We start from the raw sequence: 21048 nt of genomic DNA, 5'->3' as shown, positions 1-21048 counted from the left end.
CACAGAACTGTACAACCTTTCACTTCCTATTAGTGGTATCAGTTCTGACCTGTCAAAGAGGGATGGCTGGCCCAGATACCTACTCTGACAGCTTGTTCCTCTCTCCTCTTGCCAGTTCACTCTAATGTTCTCAAAGTGGATGCCTGGAGATTAAGCCTTTTATTGCTGAAATCACAACCTTGCAGCCTCCACCTCTGTGCAAGTCTCATCCTCCAGGGACACATTGCAGCATAACTTATGGCTGTCCCTCCTTCTATGACACACAGGCTCCTGCACCTGCAAGATCTCTGTGAAGAACACGTCATTCTTCCATTTGCCCTTCCTAACACTACCAAATCTGCTCGTCTTCACACGCATTTCCTTCCCATTTCACAGGTGAGACCAATGTCACCTCCAGCCCCAGTCACGTCAGGACTTCTATCTGAATTTCTCAGCAGGTCATTAGACCTCTGATGTGCCAGGGGTGATTGTTCCAGTCAGCAGACTGTGTCTTGCTGTATGTCACTGCCATCATTATGCTGATTCTAGCAGTCTTGTAATGTCTTGAGCAGTGCTTCTGGGCTGCATGAGCATGCCTTTCCATGCCAACTGCTGTGCTCCTGTTTGCACACCCTGTTCCCAGAGCTCCTGCCTGCTGACACACCCTGAATGTCAGTGAAGTAAGAACCTAGATGCAAGTTTGTTCTGCTTCCTGGCAAGATCTCCTAGGCAGGCAACTTTTTCACACTGGTTCCAGTAGCAGTTCATTCACCTAATGAATCAGTTGTGCCAGGGATGCACCACAAAACTCTACACTGGGAGCTGAACCATTAAACTTCAGAAAAAAGGTAAACGAAATTCTAGGGAGGCAGTCAATAGAGAAACATCAATGAAACTGAGCAATGTATTAGTAAAACCTAAAGTGGTGTGCTGGGTATAATTTTTATCACTCATTCAAGAAAAAGGAACTAAAACTATGACATAAAAAGAGTAACCACTAGAATGATCAGAAGAGGAAGAATATCTTGCAAGAGTTAAGAAATCAGCAGGTAAGATTATGAATACATCAGAAGTATCTGTGGAATACACAGCACTTTCCTCAGTGTAACCATACTCTAAATGTATGTGAGTTCCTTTCCCAGTATTAAAACCTGTTGCTTGTTTACTCTGCAAAGCAAGCAGTGTTTTCAAAATCTTACTTAGGGTGTTCCTTTTTTCCTGCAAATAATCTTGAGCTGCTCTTACTATCTGCTGGACAACTCCTGTAACCAGTAGCTGGACTGAAGGAGGATCCCAGGTCAGGAGGAGTCGGTGAAGTACACTCAAGAGTTCAACACCAAGGAGCTACAGTTGAACAAAAGACACATAAAAAAATTAATTAGGACTTAACAATTCCTAATTGTTATGTCACTTGCTTATGATGAGCAAATATTTTTCTCACACAAAAATAATTACAGCTTTTGTAATCATCACAGATGAAAGACCAAGACCTAGAAAAGCTACTGTTTCAACATGCTTATACAGTACCTGATCCTCTGCAATATGGATCCTGGCACAAGGGGAATCCAATAACGTACGAAGTGCTTGTAAACAAGATGTAACATGCTCAACAGGCTCTTCAGGTCTTGGGGAACACAGAAACTGTATACTAACACCTGAAAGGAGCAACAATTAAAAATGTTCATATCATCATAAAATCAAGTTTGTTTTCTTAAATTTCTTTGTAAGTACAGCAGGTTCTTAACAACTTTAGAAAGATGCATGGTTTTTCTCTATTCTTCTTCCTTTAAAACAAGGAAAGTTTATATATTAGAAACAGCAGAACTGTATTAGACTTCTCTTCTGCATCATGTCTTCCCCAAAACTTGGCAGGAAAATTAATAAACAGTGACAGCAAGCAACTTAGACTACTGAATGGAAATCCATACTTTGTTCTAAGGATCTTTAAGTCAGATTTCTGTATCCTTCAATTGTAAATTGAGTTTCATTTTATTGAACTCTTTTAAATGTAAATATAACTGAGATTAAGTTAAACCTCAAAAATTATGCAATATTCGTATTATACATATGGCACTTCATTCTGGTTTTACATATCTGTATATCTCAGCAAACTGTTGGCATTCCTTAAAATAAGTGATCACATCCGCCTCTTAAAGCTGTTAGATAACAGCAAAGGGAAATAATGAGTGTTACTCACAGATGAAAAATTGATGCAAAAGCTACGCTATGCAACTTGTCAAATAACAGTCTCTACTGAACTCTGGTTTTATGAGGGTGTGTATTTTAATTAACCTTACAGCTTTTGTTTCTTTGAAGCATAACATTTTTTACTATCTGAATTATAGTATAGAACATTTGCTACTCATTTGATTCAGTTACATAAGTAAACTAGATATAAAACTTGTCTATAAAAAAAAAATCAGAATAATCACACAATAAGATGCAATTCTGTCAAAGCTATAAAGACAGGAGGCAGAGAAATATGGAGAGGAGGAGGCAGAGATATTTCACATCATTAGGGTCTGGACACATGATGCATTTTAAGCTTTCCAGATTTCAAACAAACTATCTTTTCTTACTCCCATAGCATTTTGTACCATAATGTGCTGCTTTTGAACTCCAAACCTGCAACACTTACCCAAAATTAAGTGCATTCGATCTTTGTTTATCTCTGGCAAAGATTTTGTGGTAGGTGGAGTTCCAGGTGTCTGGTTTAACATAATGGATGTAGCACGTTTCTGTGAATTGGGCATTGATGCAGTAGTCTCTTCTGTTGACTCTGAAGCATTAAATCCCGTGCTGTTTAGCCACAGCGCCACCGCATGTAATATGGGAGCCCAGGAGTTTCGGTAATGCAGTCTAGCTGTATCAATTGTTTCTGGAGTGTAAAATGCTCCCCCTGTTAAATTCGCAAAGCAAAGAAATTCTGAAACTGTATGCAAATAATAGACAAAACCCACTTTCTCTAAACTTATTTACTCTGGGTGTGTTTGATCATGCACATATTCAGATGCAGTCCTGGTTAGTGACAGTGCATTCCAATTCTCCTTGTGAAGGAGCAACATTAGTTGCTCATAAGAAAGTGCAATGGCCATGACAGAACAGTAAGCTGAGAGCAAGAAAGGCAGGCAAAGTCATCAGGTCTTGCAGCGTTTTTCACATATTTTACTCAGTTGAGTGTTCTATAAAAATAGATACACTCTGATTCAAGGGCGATGTTCTTCTTATAGTAAACAACTTCTTGCATTTGATATCAAAGAGGTGTAGAAGTATTCTTAATTCTAAAAAGACATGATTTTAATGATCTCTGTGATTCAGATAAAGCATATATTCATTCAAATTGAAGGAAAAAAGCACACAACACTTCAAACACACATTCCTATTACACAGAGGCAGAAATTTATCACTTGCATAAAAAACACTCATACCATATAAATTAGATAGTAATTTTGCAGTCCCAAATAAGGATTTCTTTCTGGTTTTCACAACACAGTAATTCCAGTGCTTACCATCTGGTGGAAGCTGGGTAGCAAATTCAGCTGGTAAAGTTAAAAGAGCATAATCTTTAAGCGCAGCTAACCAGAGACGGCTAAGTGCAGGCAGCTCAGGTTGTACAAGTGTTATCAAACTGTCTGGTGGCAACTCATCTACAGTACCAAAGTCATCTTCATCTTCCTCTGTGCTCTTTAAAACACGTTTTGGCTTGGTCTCTGCTTCTTTCTTAATTTTCATAGCAACAACGTACACCTAGAAGAAAAACAGACATTAAAGCCCATGCTGTGAGATCCTAAAAGGAAAAAAAGCAGCAGCCTTTCCCATGGGAAAGTAACAGATTCCAGACAGAAGACTCATCAGAAAATGACTGGGAAAAAGATACCTGAAATACAATTACATTTTACTTAAATATTTTTTCTTTTATTTCTAGCAGTATGTAACATTTAGGGGCATAAGTGGCACTTTCCGAAAACTTATTGTGAAGATTTCTTTGACCTACATTAAGAGCTACTACTTTCTGGGAGCAGATTAAGTATCATAAAGAAATGAAAATGGCTTTAAGTGTATTACATGATTACAAGAACATGTATATGTTCATCTTTGATAGATGCTATGAGAAGATAAAAGGATTTTCAAAACCTTGCATAAATATGGTAATAAGCAGAAATATTAGAAAAATACAGTAAAAATAAGCATTTTTTTTAGAAGAGAAATATAACAGAAGTGTCTTCACACAGCAGATGCTCTACATGAAGGCTGAAAATTACAGTACGAAATGTTAATACTTTCCTTTGTAATTTCAAAAGTAACTTCAATAAAGATGTAATGGGAAAAAAAAAAAAACAACCAACCAAATCTTTAAGTACTACACTGAAAGAAACCAAAACATCATTTTGCGTAATTATATGTAGCTCTGCAGCATGCGAGTAACATTTTAGGAAGCCAGGCAACGTAAATAGTGCTAACTCTGTCTTTTGTAAGTAGATTGCTAGTAGTCCAGCCATTCGCCAACAGTATTGACATTAAGCCTGTAATTTATTATGAACACTTTGACTATGTGTTTATAATAATCGTAGTTAATTAACTGCAATATTTTTACAGAATATATTTTAAGGTTGTTTGGTTTGGGGGTTTTTAAGTTTAAGAGCAGTAAGATGGGAGAAGAATCAAAATCTGATGCATGGGTGTGAGTGTATACTTTGATACAGAAAAGTGCAGTAAAACAAAGAACAATCAAGCCATACTGCAAGTATGGATTGACAGAATGGCAGAAAAAGGAACAGAGAAAGATAAACAGATGAAAACATCCCAGGAGTGCAATTGCAACACAGGGAGGAGGGCAGGTGCAAGGCTCACCGGTAGAACAGCCAGTGAGGTGTGAGGCTGCTATTATGCTGCAGAACTTTTTCAATCTTTTAAAGACTTAATGGTCAACATTTACCTCAGCCCATGCTTTCAGAACTGCAAGCTTTTCCATAGTAGTCGCACTCTCTCGGTAAAGCTGGCTAGAAGATCCCTTTCCTGCTTGCACTTTATCCAGGGAAGAGACAAGAAGGTTGTGAACTCGGCGGAGATCATTCAGGTCACTTACAACCCCACTTCCTATCCAAGCGCTACATACCTGAACAACAAAGCTCAGAATTAACAGAAAACCCAACTGACATAATAAATAATAAAAATAATCATCCCCCCCCCCCAACTGTTAAGAAAACAAACCCCAAAACAACCATCACAGAAACCTGAGAAGCTCTCTTCCTGCTTAATATAAAAATATCCAAGGTTTTCTTTTTTCTGTCCCCATCAATGATAACAGAAATGCTCAGGAGAGTGGTTACAGAAACTGTATTTGTAAAGCATACTACAATGGAACTTCAATCGATAAAAGTACATCTTTAAAAACCCACACTCCTCAAATTAAATATTAAGGCTTCATACTAATAAAAGCTTTCAAGATCATTAATGTCAAGGGAAAACCTAGGAATGAGTAAAATGAAATTTTATAAACAACTGGGTTCTGATCTGGAACCAGCAGCTCTAGATCTGGAACAATCAATATGAAATTTGGTGGACAGACATTTTTCATTTAAATTAAATGGACACAATGTAACCACCATTCATTTGATCCTGTAAGTGGATCAAACCCACACATTCACTTTCAAACTAGCAGAAACAGGGAAGATTTTGACAAATTATAAGGAATGTTACATGCTTTCACACAAGCTGCCTCTTCATCTAGTTTTAATCACACACGTTTTGTAAGGCAAAATGTCTATATTCTTTCCTATGTACAGATACCAAATTACGCCTTATTTGATCTATCAAGTTTCAGTACAAATTAAGAGTATAAAACAAAACCACAATCACAGTCCTGCTGAACCAAGATTTACTAAACAAAACTGACAAAGTTATAATTTCTAAATTGATGTTTGCACAGCTAATTAAACTGCTGCTTCAAACTACAGTATTACCTGCCACATACCAGATACAACTGCAGTGATGTTGCCCATAGCCAATTTAAGCTACAGTAGCACAAGACTACACACAAGAAAACACACACACACAAAAAAAACCTTCCATTGAATTTTCACTGAGGTTTTTACTATGACTGTAATGAGAATGCTCAGATCTTCCAAAATCTAAAATAGGGTACCGATCCAAATGGAAGTTTCGTGCTTAAAGCTAAATTATCAGTAATCCAAATATTTGATCAGACCGAAAGTCATCTCAATGAATACACTGTTACTGGCCTCAGTAAGCCAGAATTACTTTTTTTTTTCTTTTAGAAACAAATGTAGAATTGACATGCAGACATAATTACTTTCAGAAAGACTAAATATTTTCTGATACAGCTCCCTAAAAGGACTTCTGAGGAACAACATATATTACTAGGAGACTCAACAGATGTTGCAAATACATCACAGCTTAGGTTTACAAAATTTCCCAGTCATTTGCTACCATTTCTTTTCTGCATACTTCTTCCAAAAAGGGGAAGAAACACCTTGGCTTATGCTATCTGAACACCTTCCTCTGTACCTGGCAGGCCTTTGCAGTTATATCAGATGGTGTATCTTGGGAAAAAGCTGGCCTCAGAGCAGCTCCAACCTGTTGATAGAAGAAAAGTTTAGAAATCCAACTACAACAGTGATGCAACATCCTTTATCTCACCTTGTGTAAGGCTCAGCACATACATAGAACAAGCAAGATAAGACTGCTAATTTTAGCATTACAGTTACACCCTAAACCTACCCTTGCTGTCTCACAGACATTTGCAATGGCATTTAAACAATAACAAAGTCCTAAACCAGTTTTTTCCTGCTTGCCCACTGCCTTTTTAAGCCTCAGCTACCTTTGTCCAATCTGTAGTATTATCTTCCTTTTGTTAATGAGTATCCTTTTAATCATTCAACTATTACAGGTGCAATTTATGCTAAGGCTCAAGACGCTGTTGACTTTTTATGTCCAAAAGAATAATAGTGATGCAGATCCAACCATAAACATTTGATTTCACATATTGCCAAAATGACAAATACTGACAGGAAAAGTCTTTTTGGCAGCTATTATAAGGCAGATTTTTTTTGAAACAAAAGGAACCATATCAAAAATGCAGAAGCTAGAGCACCGAAGAAGAAGAAGAAAAAGGCAGGAAGTAAAAAGGATGAAAACCTGCATTTAGAAAGTATTTGGAAAGATCCTAAAGACAAAGTGAAAACAAAAGAGATTAATCTATGCAACAAACTAAAGCAATAATACCCCAAAATAGATCTTCAGCTGCGTACCTCCCATTCCTATACTTTTGTAGCTTTCATTTAAACAGAAGGATATTCAATAATTCCCAGATTATGAAACAGATATGTTAGATTTAATCTACAACTGAATCAGTGTTAATTTTCCAATTCCTAATTCTACAAATTAAATGCCACACTTAAAAAAAAAAAATTAAACGTAACTTGTAATATTTGGCTTTCAAGAATCAATAGCTACCAAATTTTTACTTTTGTCAGCTACTAAATTACAATACATAGGAAGGGATATGCCAAATACATTTTGAAGATGTAAATAGAAGCATCTCTTGAGTACATTTTCACACACACAGAAATCTCTTCCTAGGTCTTGTGAAGTTACAAAAAATTCACAAAGCTAATACTGGCATATTGACATGAACAGAGAATTTCCTGAATGTATAAAGGAGGTCTCACATTAGCCTGATACTGCTCCAGTATCACATGGCCTGGAAACTCTGGCTCAGGAACTGATGCAAATTTCTTGATAATATCTTCAAGAGCTTGAAGACCTGCCATTCGTAACTGGTTGCTGTGATCAGTCGCAGCCATGAATGCCATTCGAATAAGGTCAGAGAGATGGAGCACCAGGAAGTCATCTTAGGAACAAAACAGGAAGAACTATTTGATAACTTAAAAGATAGCTGACATTTTGGCTATTTGTAATATTTTCCTCATTCACATGTACAAATTTTATGTATTCTTTTTCAAAGGTCCACATTTAGGTTATGGAAAAAGGCAGGAAAGAATGGAACTTATTTTTCTTCCCTCCCCCTTCCCAATCACCCCTTAAAAATGATAGAAGAACTTTAATTCCTAAGATAATCTTAAACACAAATTTGAAACGAAATATATACAGGAATTAGAGCATCTTAGTACAAGGAATAGAGTATCTTAGCAGAGAGTAGAATATTTAAGTAAAGCTTCTTTTAGTGATCCCTCCATCCTACAGAAAATCTTCCAAGACAATTCCTGTTCCGGTCCTATGCTTATAGCGACCCCTGCTGATTGTGGAAAACGCCACCAAGTTTAAACACCTAAAAACTGAAAATGCCTCTAGTTATGCTCTTAGAAGCCACATCCAAGGCTGTACACAAGCGGCACACAACATACAGAAAAGAATAATACATAACTCAGTAACATTTCTGAAAGGGTTATTTTTCTCAATTTATTCATTTCTTTCCTTAGCCTCAACTAAGGCTAAGGAAACTAGGCTAAGCTATACAACTAAGCTCAACTAAGCTATACAACTAATAAAATAATATGTATTTAAAAACATAATATCCAGGATAAGTAACAAAACCCACAAATTAGAAAAGCTCTACCTATTTTCAAGTATTTTTTCAAGAAAAGTTTATTTTGTGGCTGAAATTTTTCAGAGGCATGTTGGAAAAGACTGACAACCACATTCTAGGACATTCACAATATTCATCTTGCGTACACGAAGTCTTCGTGAGCATTACGTGAGTGAAAGCAAACAACCACTAGGCACCAGAACAAATACATACAGACAACTCAAGGGCAGAAACTTCCCACTATCTGCTAGAAAAAACATTTCTTCACAAAGCTGTGTAACCTCTGACCTCTCAATTCTGATCCTCTAACTCATAAATGCAGCTTCAAAATGTGAGCGTGAAAAGTGAATATTCATCGTGCTTATTAGATACCCAAAGAATTAATTTTATGAATCAGCTGTGTTCCTGTGTTATTCTAACTCCCTCTCTCTGCAACCTCAGCAATAATTACCTGGCCTCATCTGTTTTTTTCCTAGCATCCCTTTGGTCTGGGTATGCTAAAATCATCTCTGAAGTCTAATTCATTGTTGTCATTACATTATACTCAGAAACTGTTCCCAGCTCACCCTTAGCTAGACATTTACTGCTTCCATTTCAGACTGGAGAAAAGGTTTGCAAATCTAAGGGCTTTAGTTTTTTCCAAGCAGATCAGCCTGTGAGAATTTATATTCTCCAGCAAACCTCATTACTTGTGTTCATAGTATGGTTAACTACTATGTGGTTATGCAACTACAGTTTTAATGACTTTTGCTAGCCATTTCCTTTGGGTTTAACCATTTGAATGAAAGGATAACTTCATTTTTTTTTCTTGGTTGTGTAAACTTAAACTGCAAAGAAATGTCAAAATTAAAATAAAATAAAAAATTAAAACCAAACCCAAGACATGCACATTCTGTAATTACTTTTGGGGTTTTTAAGTCTGGCTGAACGAGCCAGTGCCAGATCAAAGTGTGCCTTGTTGGCGTTCTCACACAGCATGATAACTCGGCACAGACAATCTGCTGCAAACACACGAGTTGCCCAACGAGGTGCTACAGAAGGCTTGGATTTATCCTCTTCACCCAAGGTGGTAAACATTGTATCATCATCCATCTCATCCTTCTTCTCTGATTCTTCATCCTTCCCTCCTCCCAAAGGAGCTGCAGTGCTCATGTCTACAACAGACAATTAAAAAGAAAAATCCCACTCTTACAATCCACAGAAGACAGCTAAGGACATATTCAAGATTTCCTTACAGACTAATTCTTCTGTTGAAACAACATTTGTAAAAGTCTCAAAGGCATAGGAAAAATCAGTAAAAGAAATGTTTTTCACCTTTAATCTGGCTTAAATGGTATGAAATAAATTCCTGTAATGTTAATTCTCCAGATACCAACTACAGCTGAATCCCATATCTAAACGTCTCAGCTTTGAAAATGAACCTATTAAATTGCCAATAAACAGAATAATGACATTACCAGGCTCAGAATCAAAGCGTGGCTTTGAACTATTCAGCTCCTGTTTCAAGTGAAAGCTAGAGTGCATGTTAAACTGAATCAAAACTACAAAATTTCATGCCATGGGATGGATATCCAGCCAAGTAGGCAGTTTATGGCACCCATAAATGTGTTTAACATTCAAAAAAACTCTCTTCTCTAAGTGTAGCTGGGAGACTTCATTTCAGAAATGAAATTACCTCAGGGATCACTTTAAAAAAGACAAACCAAAATACGACAAAAAAATCCCCCAACTCACCAAACATGTATTTCTACTATTCAGAAATGAGAACATAAAATCTCAATGACAAGGTCTAAATTAGCAAAACACCAAGATGCTGACAAAAATTACTCTGGCAATAATTAGAGGAGAACAAGTAGAAATCATTTCAAGGGTAACCAACCCCAAGTATGGGGTCTAAATTTAAGCAGCTGAAGAGCAAAGACATTCAATAAAGAAAGAGGCTATGGCAAATCAAACACAGATGATGCCAATTCACAAGAGTGTTTTGGGAAGGCATCTAGGACCTTATGTGTCTGATTTGTAAATCTCTGTTTAAAAAGCAAATCAGATTTTGTGCGTATACCAGTTAGCTGGATCAAAGGAGTTCACTATGAAGCTGCCTGCTGAAAGTACAGCTGACAAGTTTATTTAAATAGGGTTCTCTCTGAAATTATTTCAGCTATTAATAAATAACAGATTGAATACCATGTTAAAAACTTTAAAACTCACTCCACATGAAATAAGAAAAGGATTATCTAATTCAAACTTGAGAAACCAGGTCCTTCTCATGGGTCGATATATGGAAAATACATTACATAAAGAAATCATTGGTAGCATTACTCATCAGTTAACATAAAGCCGGCAACATTTAGAAAGAGCTTCACAATGAACTCACAGTATTGCAATAAACAAGTATAAATGCAAAGGAAATGAGCAGAATCTGCGTCACAACCATCCTACAGGCAGAAAAACAGGAATAAGGTCTCAGAGGACAAGATCTATGCAAAGAAATCTGCAAAGCTGAACAACAAGCAAAAGTTTCATCACCATGGTAACCCATCATCACACAAGTAACTCATAAAACCTCACCAAATAAAGCTCAGAGCTTATACAGCACTCTTCTTTCAATATGATCCTGACATATAAAAGGCTAAAAAGAGTATGTCTGCTAAGATACTGAAATGTCAGAGTAATAATCACACTGCTTCTCCATTGGAAATCCTACTTCAAGGCAGTTAACTTTTTAATCTTAAGATCAGTGTTCTAAAACTTAATATAACATTGATGATTTCTTCTAAGAAAGTTTTAATGAACTATAATCAAAGTTCTATACACAAGTTACATCTTAACTAAGATAAAAGAGAAGCTACACACAAATATTGCCAGAAAATGCTAATATTAATGACATACTGTCCTTTATGTGAATAGAGGACATAGAATACTTACCACTGGAAGCTGCAAGGACATCCTTACAAAGCATTAGCCAGTGCGAAAGGTTTTCTACTGCCAGTGATGAAAGCATATGTCCCAGAGTATCATGGATATCTGAGCACAGCTTCCGATCAGTCTCCCGATCCAACATTCCAAAAAGGACACCTTCAAGGCCTGTCTCTGTTATATTAATCCCCTGATGCCGGGAATGAGTGTCTCGCCGAGAACCAGCTCCTGGTGCAAAAGGATTGATATCTGCAAAATGATAATGAGAAATCTTTTCTGAAATCAGTAACTCAGTTTTAAAATTTGGCCTAACAGGCTAGAATCAGGATTGTGTATTTGTGTGTGTGTGTGGTTCAGACAGTGATAAACCAAGATGTTACTGAATTTCTTCTGTACAAACACTACAAAGATTTTAATACAGCAATTCACTTAATTTGCTTTCTGCAAGGCAAATAACACCTCCTACTATTATTTCAGAAAAAAAACAAACTAAAAAAACCCCAAACACCCAATACCAAGCAAAAAACTTTCAAATCTAAAATTAAAAAAGTATAAGTGAAATTCAAGAAATAAGCATGAGTGCAGCCAGAATTTATTTGAGCTGGAAGGGACAGTTTTAGTGCTTTTTTTTCCTGTTGTTGGGGGTTTTTTCCACCCTCACACATATGTACAACACCAGTGCACTCAACTGTTACAAAAAGGCCACATGAAAGAAATACTTACTGATGTTACTGTTTTCCTTTTCTCCAGCATTTTTCACTAAGCTCATGGCATATTCACAAACCTCTGCTGCTTCCCTCTGAGCAAGCTGTCGTAAACATGCAACTGCAGCCCGGCGAAGCAGCAAGTGAGAGCTGCACAAATGAACCTACAAATCAGAACCATTACAAGCAAGTGAACAGCTGCACCCCAATATCAATAGATCAGCACTGCTAAGGACTAACAGCATTCTATTTTTCAATCATATGCCCATGTGAGAGCTGCTGGGTGCCAAGCTCTTTACAAGATACTGAAAGTTCAGAAGTAAGCATTTTTTATAATGTACAAATATGAATATAAAGCTGGCATATACAGAGCTTAAATATGGGAACTGCTGCACCAGTGATTTTGACTAATTATACTTGCCAATCTGTTACACTCCCCATATTCTGCTATAGCTTTAAATAATATTATCTTAAACAAAAAGCCATCATCAAGTGCACCACACATGATAACTATCAAAAACTTCTATTTCAAACTTGTAGTGATTTACAACATATGTTTTTATAGGTGCCTCTCAATGAGACAGCTTCGTATTTCTTTACTAACCAATACTGGCTTCTAATTCCTTTTGAATCACCTCAAGTATAAGCAAATACTTTTCTTAGAGAAGAAGTGTGCATGATCCCTATTTTCCCAAGAGGAAGTAGCTGCACAGAGAACTCTGTTTTTCTACAGTGGAAGAGAGTGCACTGTAAGAAACTTTGATTCTTTATTTACCCTGGGGAATTTGTTTTTAATAAACCAAATACACATTTGCTTTCTCGATATTAGGTTTTTATGCAGATGGAAATTGCTTTCCTAAATGAAAGGGTTGTATAGTTTATAAAAAAATTGAACAGTAGAACTTTATTCCACATACAAATATACAAGATTTTAGTCCTGAAAAAACAAGCAGACTTTAAAGAACCTCTAAATATCACACTGAGTTTGTTTTAATGGAACTAAACCACAGAACATTTAGGGGATTTAATTAATGGAAAGAGCATTCCCCATTTTAAGTTACAAAACAAACAACTGGTGGCTATATAGCCAATGCAGGAAGAAGAAATGAAACTAGATTGTGGAACTGTGTGGTTTAATTTTGATACCTGGCATTAACTCAATTTAAAAATGAGTTAGAAAACAATGAACAGTTTCCTAATGGGGCAGGTAAGGCAAACCTTGCCTACGTATCTATGTATCTGCAGTATAAATAAATGTGCAAGACAATTCAGAGGAAAACTTACCACACTAAGTATGACATGGAAGTAAGGAATATGAGAAAAGAGAAGAAAAACAGCTTTTGTTTAGCAGAGGACCACAAAGGAACAGGAAAGAGACATCAGAAAACCCCCGGAAAATTTTTCAAGACAGCACTAGTCATTCCTGTATGAACATCATTGTAATATTACCCATGGGTACTTACAGAGTAAATGGTTATAGGGATCACTTGTCATGTTGTACATATTATTTGTACAAAAGGGCATACTGCTTTTGAGTACACTGCACTCCATGCAAAATTTTGTGAAAGGACAAGTGACACATTCTAAGAACACACTTCACTCTCAGGAGTGCTCCAGAGTAGGGGGGTGCAGGGAGCAAGGGTCAGTGCTTGATGACGAGCATGTACACTGAGAGGATGTCAGACTAAGAAAAAGGTCCAATGTTGACCTAAGTAGGATGACACTCCTTCAGGTAACACAGGCCCACCACTTCCACAAAGAATGACACGAACAACTGTCAAAAAAAATGTCACAAAATGCCTAACAGACATTGGACTGCTGAACCCTCTAAAAGTTTTTCAAATAGTAGTAATAACAACAACAAAAAAAATCATACCAAAATGCACACCCACACACAGCACCTTTCCTCTTACAGTCATACTGGGTTGTTTGGATTCCAGCCTCAAGCCAAGACTTGCTGACAAAACATTAATGGAAGGAGAAAGCAACACTAACAGCAGCAGCACAGGAATTTGAATCTCAGCATCTACTATACTGAGAGTACAATAACTCCAAAATCACCTGCTCTTCTCCAGCTCACCCATTTCCCTTTGTGGAGTGCAATGAGTTAGAGGAAACAGCATTTCGGCATCTTCTCAGTCATATAAATGCTTGCTATTTTGTGCTATCAAGGGTGAAAGAGAATCAGACCCTATGATTTCAATTTGGGCAGCATTCTAAAAAGATCTAAAATGGACTGCGGACAGGCATCCTTTATTGCACTGTAGTGTTTTGCAAATATGACTTGCTTATAACATATAGGCATATCTGACATCATGTTAAGTACTTCAGTCCTCTGCTAAGCATGTACATAAAACTGAGGAACAAAACGGATGCATTTTGTACTCACGCAAAGACTGGGAACCAGACTGGACAGGTTGACGTGCCGTGGTGCAAACATATGAAGCTGCTGAAGGCAGGATATGGCAGCTGCCTGAACAAGCGAGTCTGAATGGTCTTGTGTGATTGCACATCCCACCAAACAGGAAGAACGGATTGTTGAAATTGTAGCTCCATTACCTAATGATGTAACACAATACCCTTAACACAGGATAATTTCTGTATGGCAACTGTAGGCTTTAAACCTCTGAGAAACAAGAATTGTTAATGCTTCAAAGTTCACAGATTAACATGCAACTTTTCTGGATTCCTACTGAAAACTAGTATCTACACAACTTCAAAGAAACACTGTGGAGTACTTCAGTATTTTTTGTCCTGTCCAAATGAAACCTTGGATCAATTATCTTCAGTCAGAAATATTTTGAGAATATCTTCCCAGGACATGAAACCTGAATTTGAATACTGAAAGTCTCTTTCATTCTATACATATGGACAACATTTCATGCACCATACCATTTCCTACAATACCGGATAACTTTTAAGCTAACATGCATGTAATTTTAATTAGCTCCAATAGATGAGTTGCACTGCTATAACAGGACATGAACTCTAAAAGAACAATATTTAATTTGAAAAACAATCTCATTCTGTATTTTGAGAATTAACCTGCATCAGGTTTATAAAAAATCTTGAATTACAGAAAAATGTAACCTGCAGAAGACATTCTACATAAGCTGTTGTTTAGTTAAAAAGTGAATGATGCTCCAGATCAAAAGGTTAACACACAGAAAACAGATACACAAGTTCAATTAGACCATCCAGAAACATTTCACAGCTACAAATTTAAATCCAATTGTTTAAAGTTTCCTAGGCACTGGCTCTCTGCATCAAAGACCACCCTATAAATATTCTAAAAAAACTACAGCTGGAGAAAGGTACAGCAACCTAAGAATATCAAGAATTAATGGAAATGAGTTACAGATCAAATATTATCAATTATGTCAAACTTAAAACTCTTGCTTGTGTTAAAAGAAAAAAAAAGCGGAGGGAAAAATCTTCCTTCTTGCCCCACCAATACACAAAAATATTAACAGCAAAATATGCAGCAAGAGTGTTCTTCACCTTTTACCTACCATGCAGATTTGCCATTAACCAGAACACCATACACCACTGCAACTTCTTTACACAAACCTCAGCTGCCGTTGAAAAAGCCCCAAGCAGTCTTAAGTATGATCAGAAGTGAGGTTGCTTGCATGACTGTAACAGACTTTGTGAACACCACTCCCTCCCCACCCGCAACTGCAACAAACAAAACTTTATTTTCTTTAAGACTGCAATATATTATCTTTATACAAATTAGATTTTTAGTTTCACTTCAAATTCCTACTAACCTTGCAGCTCAGGCCCAACAGTAGTTATTATAGCTCCAAGACATCGGCCTAGGCATTGATGCACTTCCGTATGTGATGGTGGAACAGTTAAGAGCAGAGTAAGAACTAAGGACAGAGTTGGCTCCACATATCCACGGTACATTGGTCCACTAGAATCTACTATCAAAGCAAGTGAATGGAGAGACCAGGTCTAGCAAACAAAAAAAAAAGGAATATTTTTCAGTAATATATTTAGGAAATTTACATCATTTTGTATGCAGACTTATGTCCTTCCTTAAACATCTCTAGTTAGCTACTCTGACTCCAGATGTGTTCCAGAGGTCTCAATCTCAAGCAATCATCTGGGAGTTTAAATAACTGAGGAAAAAGAAGCTACTCTAGTATATGGTCTGGCAAGTAAACAATTTAAACCAAGGTGGAAGTATCATTCTGTACAGTTACGAGTGGCTTCAGCTTCTCAATCTGTGGGTATAAACTGCCCCTACTCAAAGGGGGCACACAACTTCCTATTGCTAATGCATAAGTCAGTCACAATTTCAGATAATCATTCCCTTGCAGAAACTTGTGAAATTACCTGTTGTATCAGGCAATTACAACATAATCACAGACAAGACACATGTTGTTACTCAAAAAAAAAAAAAAACCCAAAAAAAACAACCAACACCACCCCCCCCCCCCCCCAAAAAAAAAAAAACAAAACACCAAAAGCAAAGATGGTTGCGTTTTGGGTTTGTTTTGTTTTGTTTTTCTCCTTCTGAAGTAATTCTTTTATTCTAGTACTGTGATAGATTTCATTACTGGGGGGGGGGGGGGGGGGGGGGAGAGTGCTTTTCCCTCTAATATTCAACTTTAAAGACAAATGTACTGGTCCATCTAGCCCTCTCTTCCCCTTACAGCAGCATCTACAAACAGATACTTCAGAGGGAGTAAAGACAGACCAAGACACTGACTCCTCAAATTTCTCCTGGGAGAGTAAAGACAATGCATTCTCTTTCCAAGTATTTTCAACTTTGGAAACTTTATGAACTGCACAGTGTTTTTAGTTAATTGACAGCTCCAAAGGCGTTGCATTTTCAACATTATATTTAGTCCCCTTTGTACTCTACCAGTAACCTTTAAGAGTAAATCTATCCTCCTATGAGACTTCACATGTCTACAGTCCATCGTGGATAGAAACTCCTCCCCAGTTTTGCCTTACCTTGGACTTGGCTCTTACTAGCCCCCTTTCTGTCCCCTAACTGCAGTAGGCTTGCAACAGTTATCATAATATAACCCCCCAAAGATGATGTACTGCCATATGCTATTGACACTGTCACATATACAGAAATTGCTTGGCAAAGAAAACTACTGCTCATGACCCCAGACTCAAGTAACACATGTTAACCATTAACCAGTCATTAAAACTTTAGTTTACAGCTAAGGTAAAACTAACGCATTTTGCTTTGCAATTACGGTAAAGCTAGAAATATACCCACAGTGAATTACTCTGGTGCCACTGACAAACAGACACTTGTGAGTTTGAATTAACATGACCACTTGCAACTGCTTCCCTAGTGAATAGAGAGGTTACATTTTGACTGCAGTACATATTTGGGATTCTGTACTGTAGAAGTTTATAAGTAAAGTTCCACTTTCTTCATGCTCCCTGGCACATGCTACATCCGTATGAGTTGTCTTATACGTGACACTCTATTAAAGAGCATCTGAACATGTTATTTTTTACTTTTTTTAAATCTTGAACATTTTAGTTTTGTGGTGATTGCGGTTTTTACCTGGACTTCAGGAGAGGTTCCATCTTGTGCCAAAGCCAAAAGAATACTAACGCTAGTTTTCAAATGCTGTCCAGAACCTATTCCACCAACATACCGATGGAGACAGCCCAGAGCCAAAGAATGGCCCGTTCTTGATACAACATCTCGAGCAGATTTTAACCTACCAATGATTAAATAAAAGGAAATCATGTAATTCACTCAGTTTGTTACAAAGAACCTTTCAAGTACCTTAACAGTGCAAACGACTAAAAGTTCTGCAGGCCACCTTGCAAGATCTTGAAAAGCCTTTACAACAAAAGCAAAACCAGTGTACTTAATTCATATTAAACTGGATTACATATAAGACAAGCAGGAATGATTTCAGATGAAGAAGAGTTTTGGAAGTGAAAGACTACAGGAAAGGCATCTAGGGCTTACCAGTGTTTCATAGCAGACTAATTTAAGAATCAGAAAAGTCATTGCTAGACCACTGCAGTGAAAAGGAATCAAATGACAAAGAAACCCACAGCTACAACTTCCACTGAAAAGTCAGCTGAGTAACTTTTAATACAGCTATTTTCTTCTACAGCTGAGTTTTGTGACTTTCCCAATAAAGCTTTTTTTTCTTTTTATTTTTTTTTAGTAATATTTTATTAATGAAACTAAACCAGAATGAAGAGCATTCTGAATGATCTAGTCATATGAAGTAGTGACTTGTTGAGTCTTTTCCATGATACTTCTGCTTTTGGAATCATATCACATACATAACTTCTTAATTAAAACCTTTTCAGGGGTTGTGGAGGAGAAACAAAAGGTGGCTATCCTAATTAGAACAAAGAAAGGTTTGAGAGTTTGTCCTGGTTGTCTGTATATGAGATGCAAGTGTGCTTTTAACTGTCAGTGAACAACAAACTAAATGCAAATCTCAAATATAAAAAAATTATTTGACAGTGTCAACAGACTGGCAACCATTAGCAACCTGAATCCTAGATAAGAAACCAAGGAAATAGTCCTAGTAATAGAAATTCAAGGAAAGATGGTAAAGGTGATGTACTTTATTACAAGATAAAATGATGGTAGAAGAGCTGGGCTGAGGCTATGTGCACACAGTCTGGCCAGCCAAAAACATGGGCTGCAGCCTTGAAGCAGGTGCATTCTGATTCACAGATAGGCTGATGTCTTAAATTTAAGCCAAAAAATGGAAAACATGGTCTTGTTATATCTGACATGCATCTTTCTAAAGACCTGGGATAAACAAGGGGGGGGGGGGCAGGGGGCAAGATGGATTATATCTAACCATTAGCCAGCAGATTAATCATAATATCTTTACATATTGACATAATTTAACAGATCCACTATCACACAATTCGTGTTACAGATGTACTCAGCATAAGCTGCATTTATCTATCTGAAGCAGTAGTCACTTTCAAGTAACTCATCAAAAACTATTTATTGGTAGAATTTCACATTCCAACTAGTTTAACAACTCAGCTTTTATTCCTGGAAGAATCACATTAAATAAATCAAAAGAAGACCCTGTATGAAGGTTTGTTAGATCTACATAATCATAGCAATCAAGCATAAAGAGAAACATCAATATGGTATTTAGCAGAGGAATCTTCCAAACTACATTAAATGATATTTTTACTTCCTTTTCTGAATCAAAACCAACTTACTTATCAAAACTGTACTGAGCCATTCTAGCTATGAAAGATGCTTCTCCAACCACTTGAGCCATTCTGCCAAGAGCTTCTCCTGCTGCACATCTCAAAATAGGGTTAGGATTATCAAGGGCACCCATTACCAATGTCAGAGCAGATTTGCGGACTTCTTCTGGTCCTAAAGTGCTTTTATTCTCAGCTAAACCCTGAATGAAAAAAAAAAAAACAAAACAAATAAAAAAAAACATTCCAAAGCAGGGGAGAAAGGGAAAATGTACAAACAAGTTTACTGTATTTGAGATCTTCCATTAAAAATGATGTGCTTTCACTTTTTGTCTAGATTTGTGGTCATTTATCTTAAAATATACTTGTTGAAAACTTTTAAAACTCAGGATCAACAGTAAAATCTCACATTTACCAACACTGCCTATTTCACGTACCAGAAGACCTGTTGCACCAGCCTTTTACAAATGCATTACAGTGCTATGTGCACTGTACCGGTACTAAATCTGAGCTAGCTTTATACAGGATACCCCAGAAAAAGAGATGCTGTAAAATCTAACTGCAACATCTCTCTCTCTGAAACAAGAAAACCACAGCTCAGTTATGTTTCTGCAAGAATCATTTAAATCAAGGACATTTCACATACATTATTTTTTGCTTAATGATCACATCTTTGCAAACTTTTATACAGCCTGTTATATGAATATTTTACAGAACAATAAAATTAACCACTGTTTCTGCAGCTTCTTTGGCTCCTATATTTCATTAATAGTACATCACCTCTCACTACAACTTTCACCGAGTCTTTTACATTGGGAAAAATAATTAAAACATGTAAAGTACAAACACTGTACGCATTATAGAGGAAGAAATTGATCCTCATTTTCTCTTCTGAAATACTCATTTCAGCCGAATTTTGACAGTTCTTCAGCCATTTAGCATGGTATTGGAAATTCCAGATACCTGTCTCAGAATCTACTTTTCAACTTGTAGCAACATGGTTCGCGTTTCTAAGAACAAAGCAAGAGAGATGCTGTTTTGCCAGGGTATTTTGCCGTCAACTAAAGACATGCAGCCCAAGTAACAATCAGCTTAAACTAGGCAGCCAATTTTGTGTGGCAAAAGTGAGACACGAAGAAACTCATCCAGTCTTTAGCTACAGGCTGGCACATCTACAAGGGTAGCTTTCTCAGTGTGCAGGACTTAGTTGCTCTGCAGATGAACAAGCATGACAATGACAGATGTTGTCCAACAGACTCATGAATTGGAAACTATATAAAATAGCATCAAGAAAAAAAGGAAACTCTTTGAAAAAATTGCCTAGTAGAAAGAAAGCCTTACACTCTAAGACAGTGTTCCAGAAAGCCTTGAGGAAATGCAACTCACTGAAAGCAAGTATTTCTGAGGGATATTATTTGTGACTTGCTGTCATCTAGCTTCCTAACATGATGGCATGAGGCTGGATTTCCAAGTGTAGATAGAGAACACAGACCTGTAACTGAAGTCAGTGGGACTATGCATAAGCATCTACAATTCTATGCAATATTAGCGAGTCTTAAGAAAAAATTAAGACATCCAAAATGGAAACCCAAATCCCTTTTTGTTTTTATTTCTATAAGCCTCATCTGCACAATACTCTATGACATGAGGGTGGTTTTGAGTACATATGACAATGTTTTTAAATCCACCAATACA

At 36.9% G+C, this 21048-nt stretch overlaps 1 protein-coding gene across 1 annotated transcript in view; it reads right to left on the bottom strand.

The window, feature by feature from the left end:
* Positions 1-21048, bottom strand: part of HEATR5B (HEAT repeat containing 5B) — a 51324-nt gene that overhangs the window by 14209 nt on the left and 16067 nt on the right. The window contains exons 18-31 of the mRNA XM_061471050.1: positions 19366-19556; positions 17711-17870; positions 15939-16128; positions 14558-14727; positions 12188-12332; positions 11474-11713; positions 9451-9702; positions 7671-7852; positions 6508-6576; positions 4916-5095; positions 3489-3726; positions 2618-2878; positions 1507-1634; positions 1179-1323 (exon numbers count right to left, since the gene is read on the bottom strand). Coding sequence (XP_061327034.1) covers positions 1179-1323; positions 1507-1634; positions 2618-2878; positions 3489-3726; positions 4916-5095; positions 6508-6576; positions 7671-7852; positions 9451-9702; positions 11474-11713; positions 12188-12332; positions 14558-14727; positions 15939-16128; positions 17711-17870; positions 19366-19556 — 2551 coding nt within the window. The remainder of the gene's footprint in view (positions 1-1178; positions 1324-1506; positions 1635-2617; positions 2879-3488; positions 3727-4915; positions 5096-6507; positions 6577-7670; positions 7853-9450; positions 9703-11473; positions 11714-12187; positions 12333-14557; positions 14728-15938; positions 16129-17710; positions 17871-19365; positions 19557-21048) is intronic.

The sequence above is a fragment of the Pezoporus flaviventris genome, unplaced genomic scaffold, assembly GCF_033815535.1.
Source record: "Pezoporus flaviventris isolate CSIRO_AGI_PZ_B2104156 unplaced genomic scaffold, CSIRO_AGI_Pfla_v1 ptg000066l, whole genome shotgun sequence".
Lineage (NCBI taxonomy): Eukaryota > Metazoa > Chordata > Aves > Psittaciformes > Psittacidae > Pezoporus > Pezoporus flaviventris.
The sequence above is the reverse complement of the archived record's forward strand: the minus strand, read 5'-3'. Positions and strand labels throughout refer to the sequence as shown.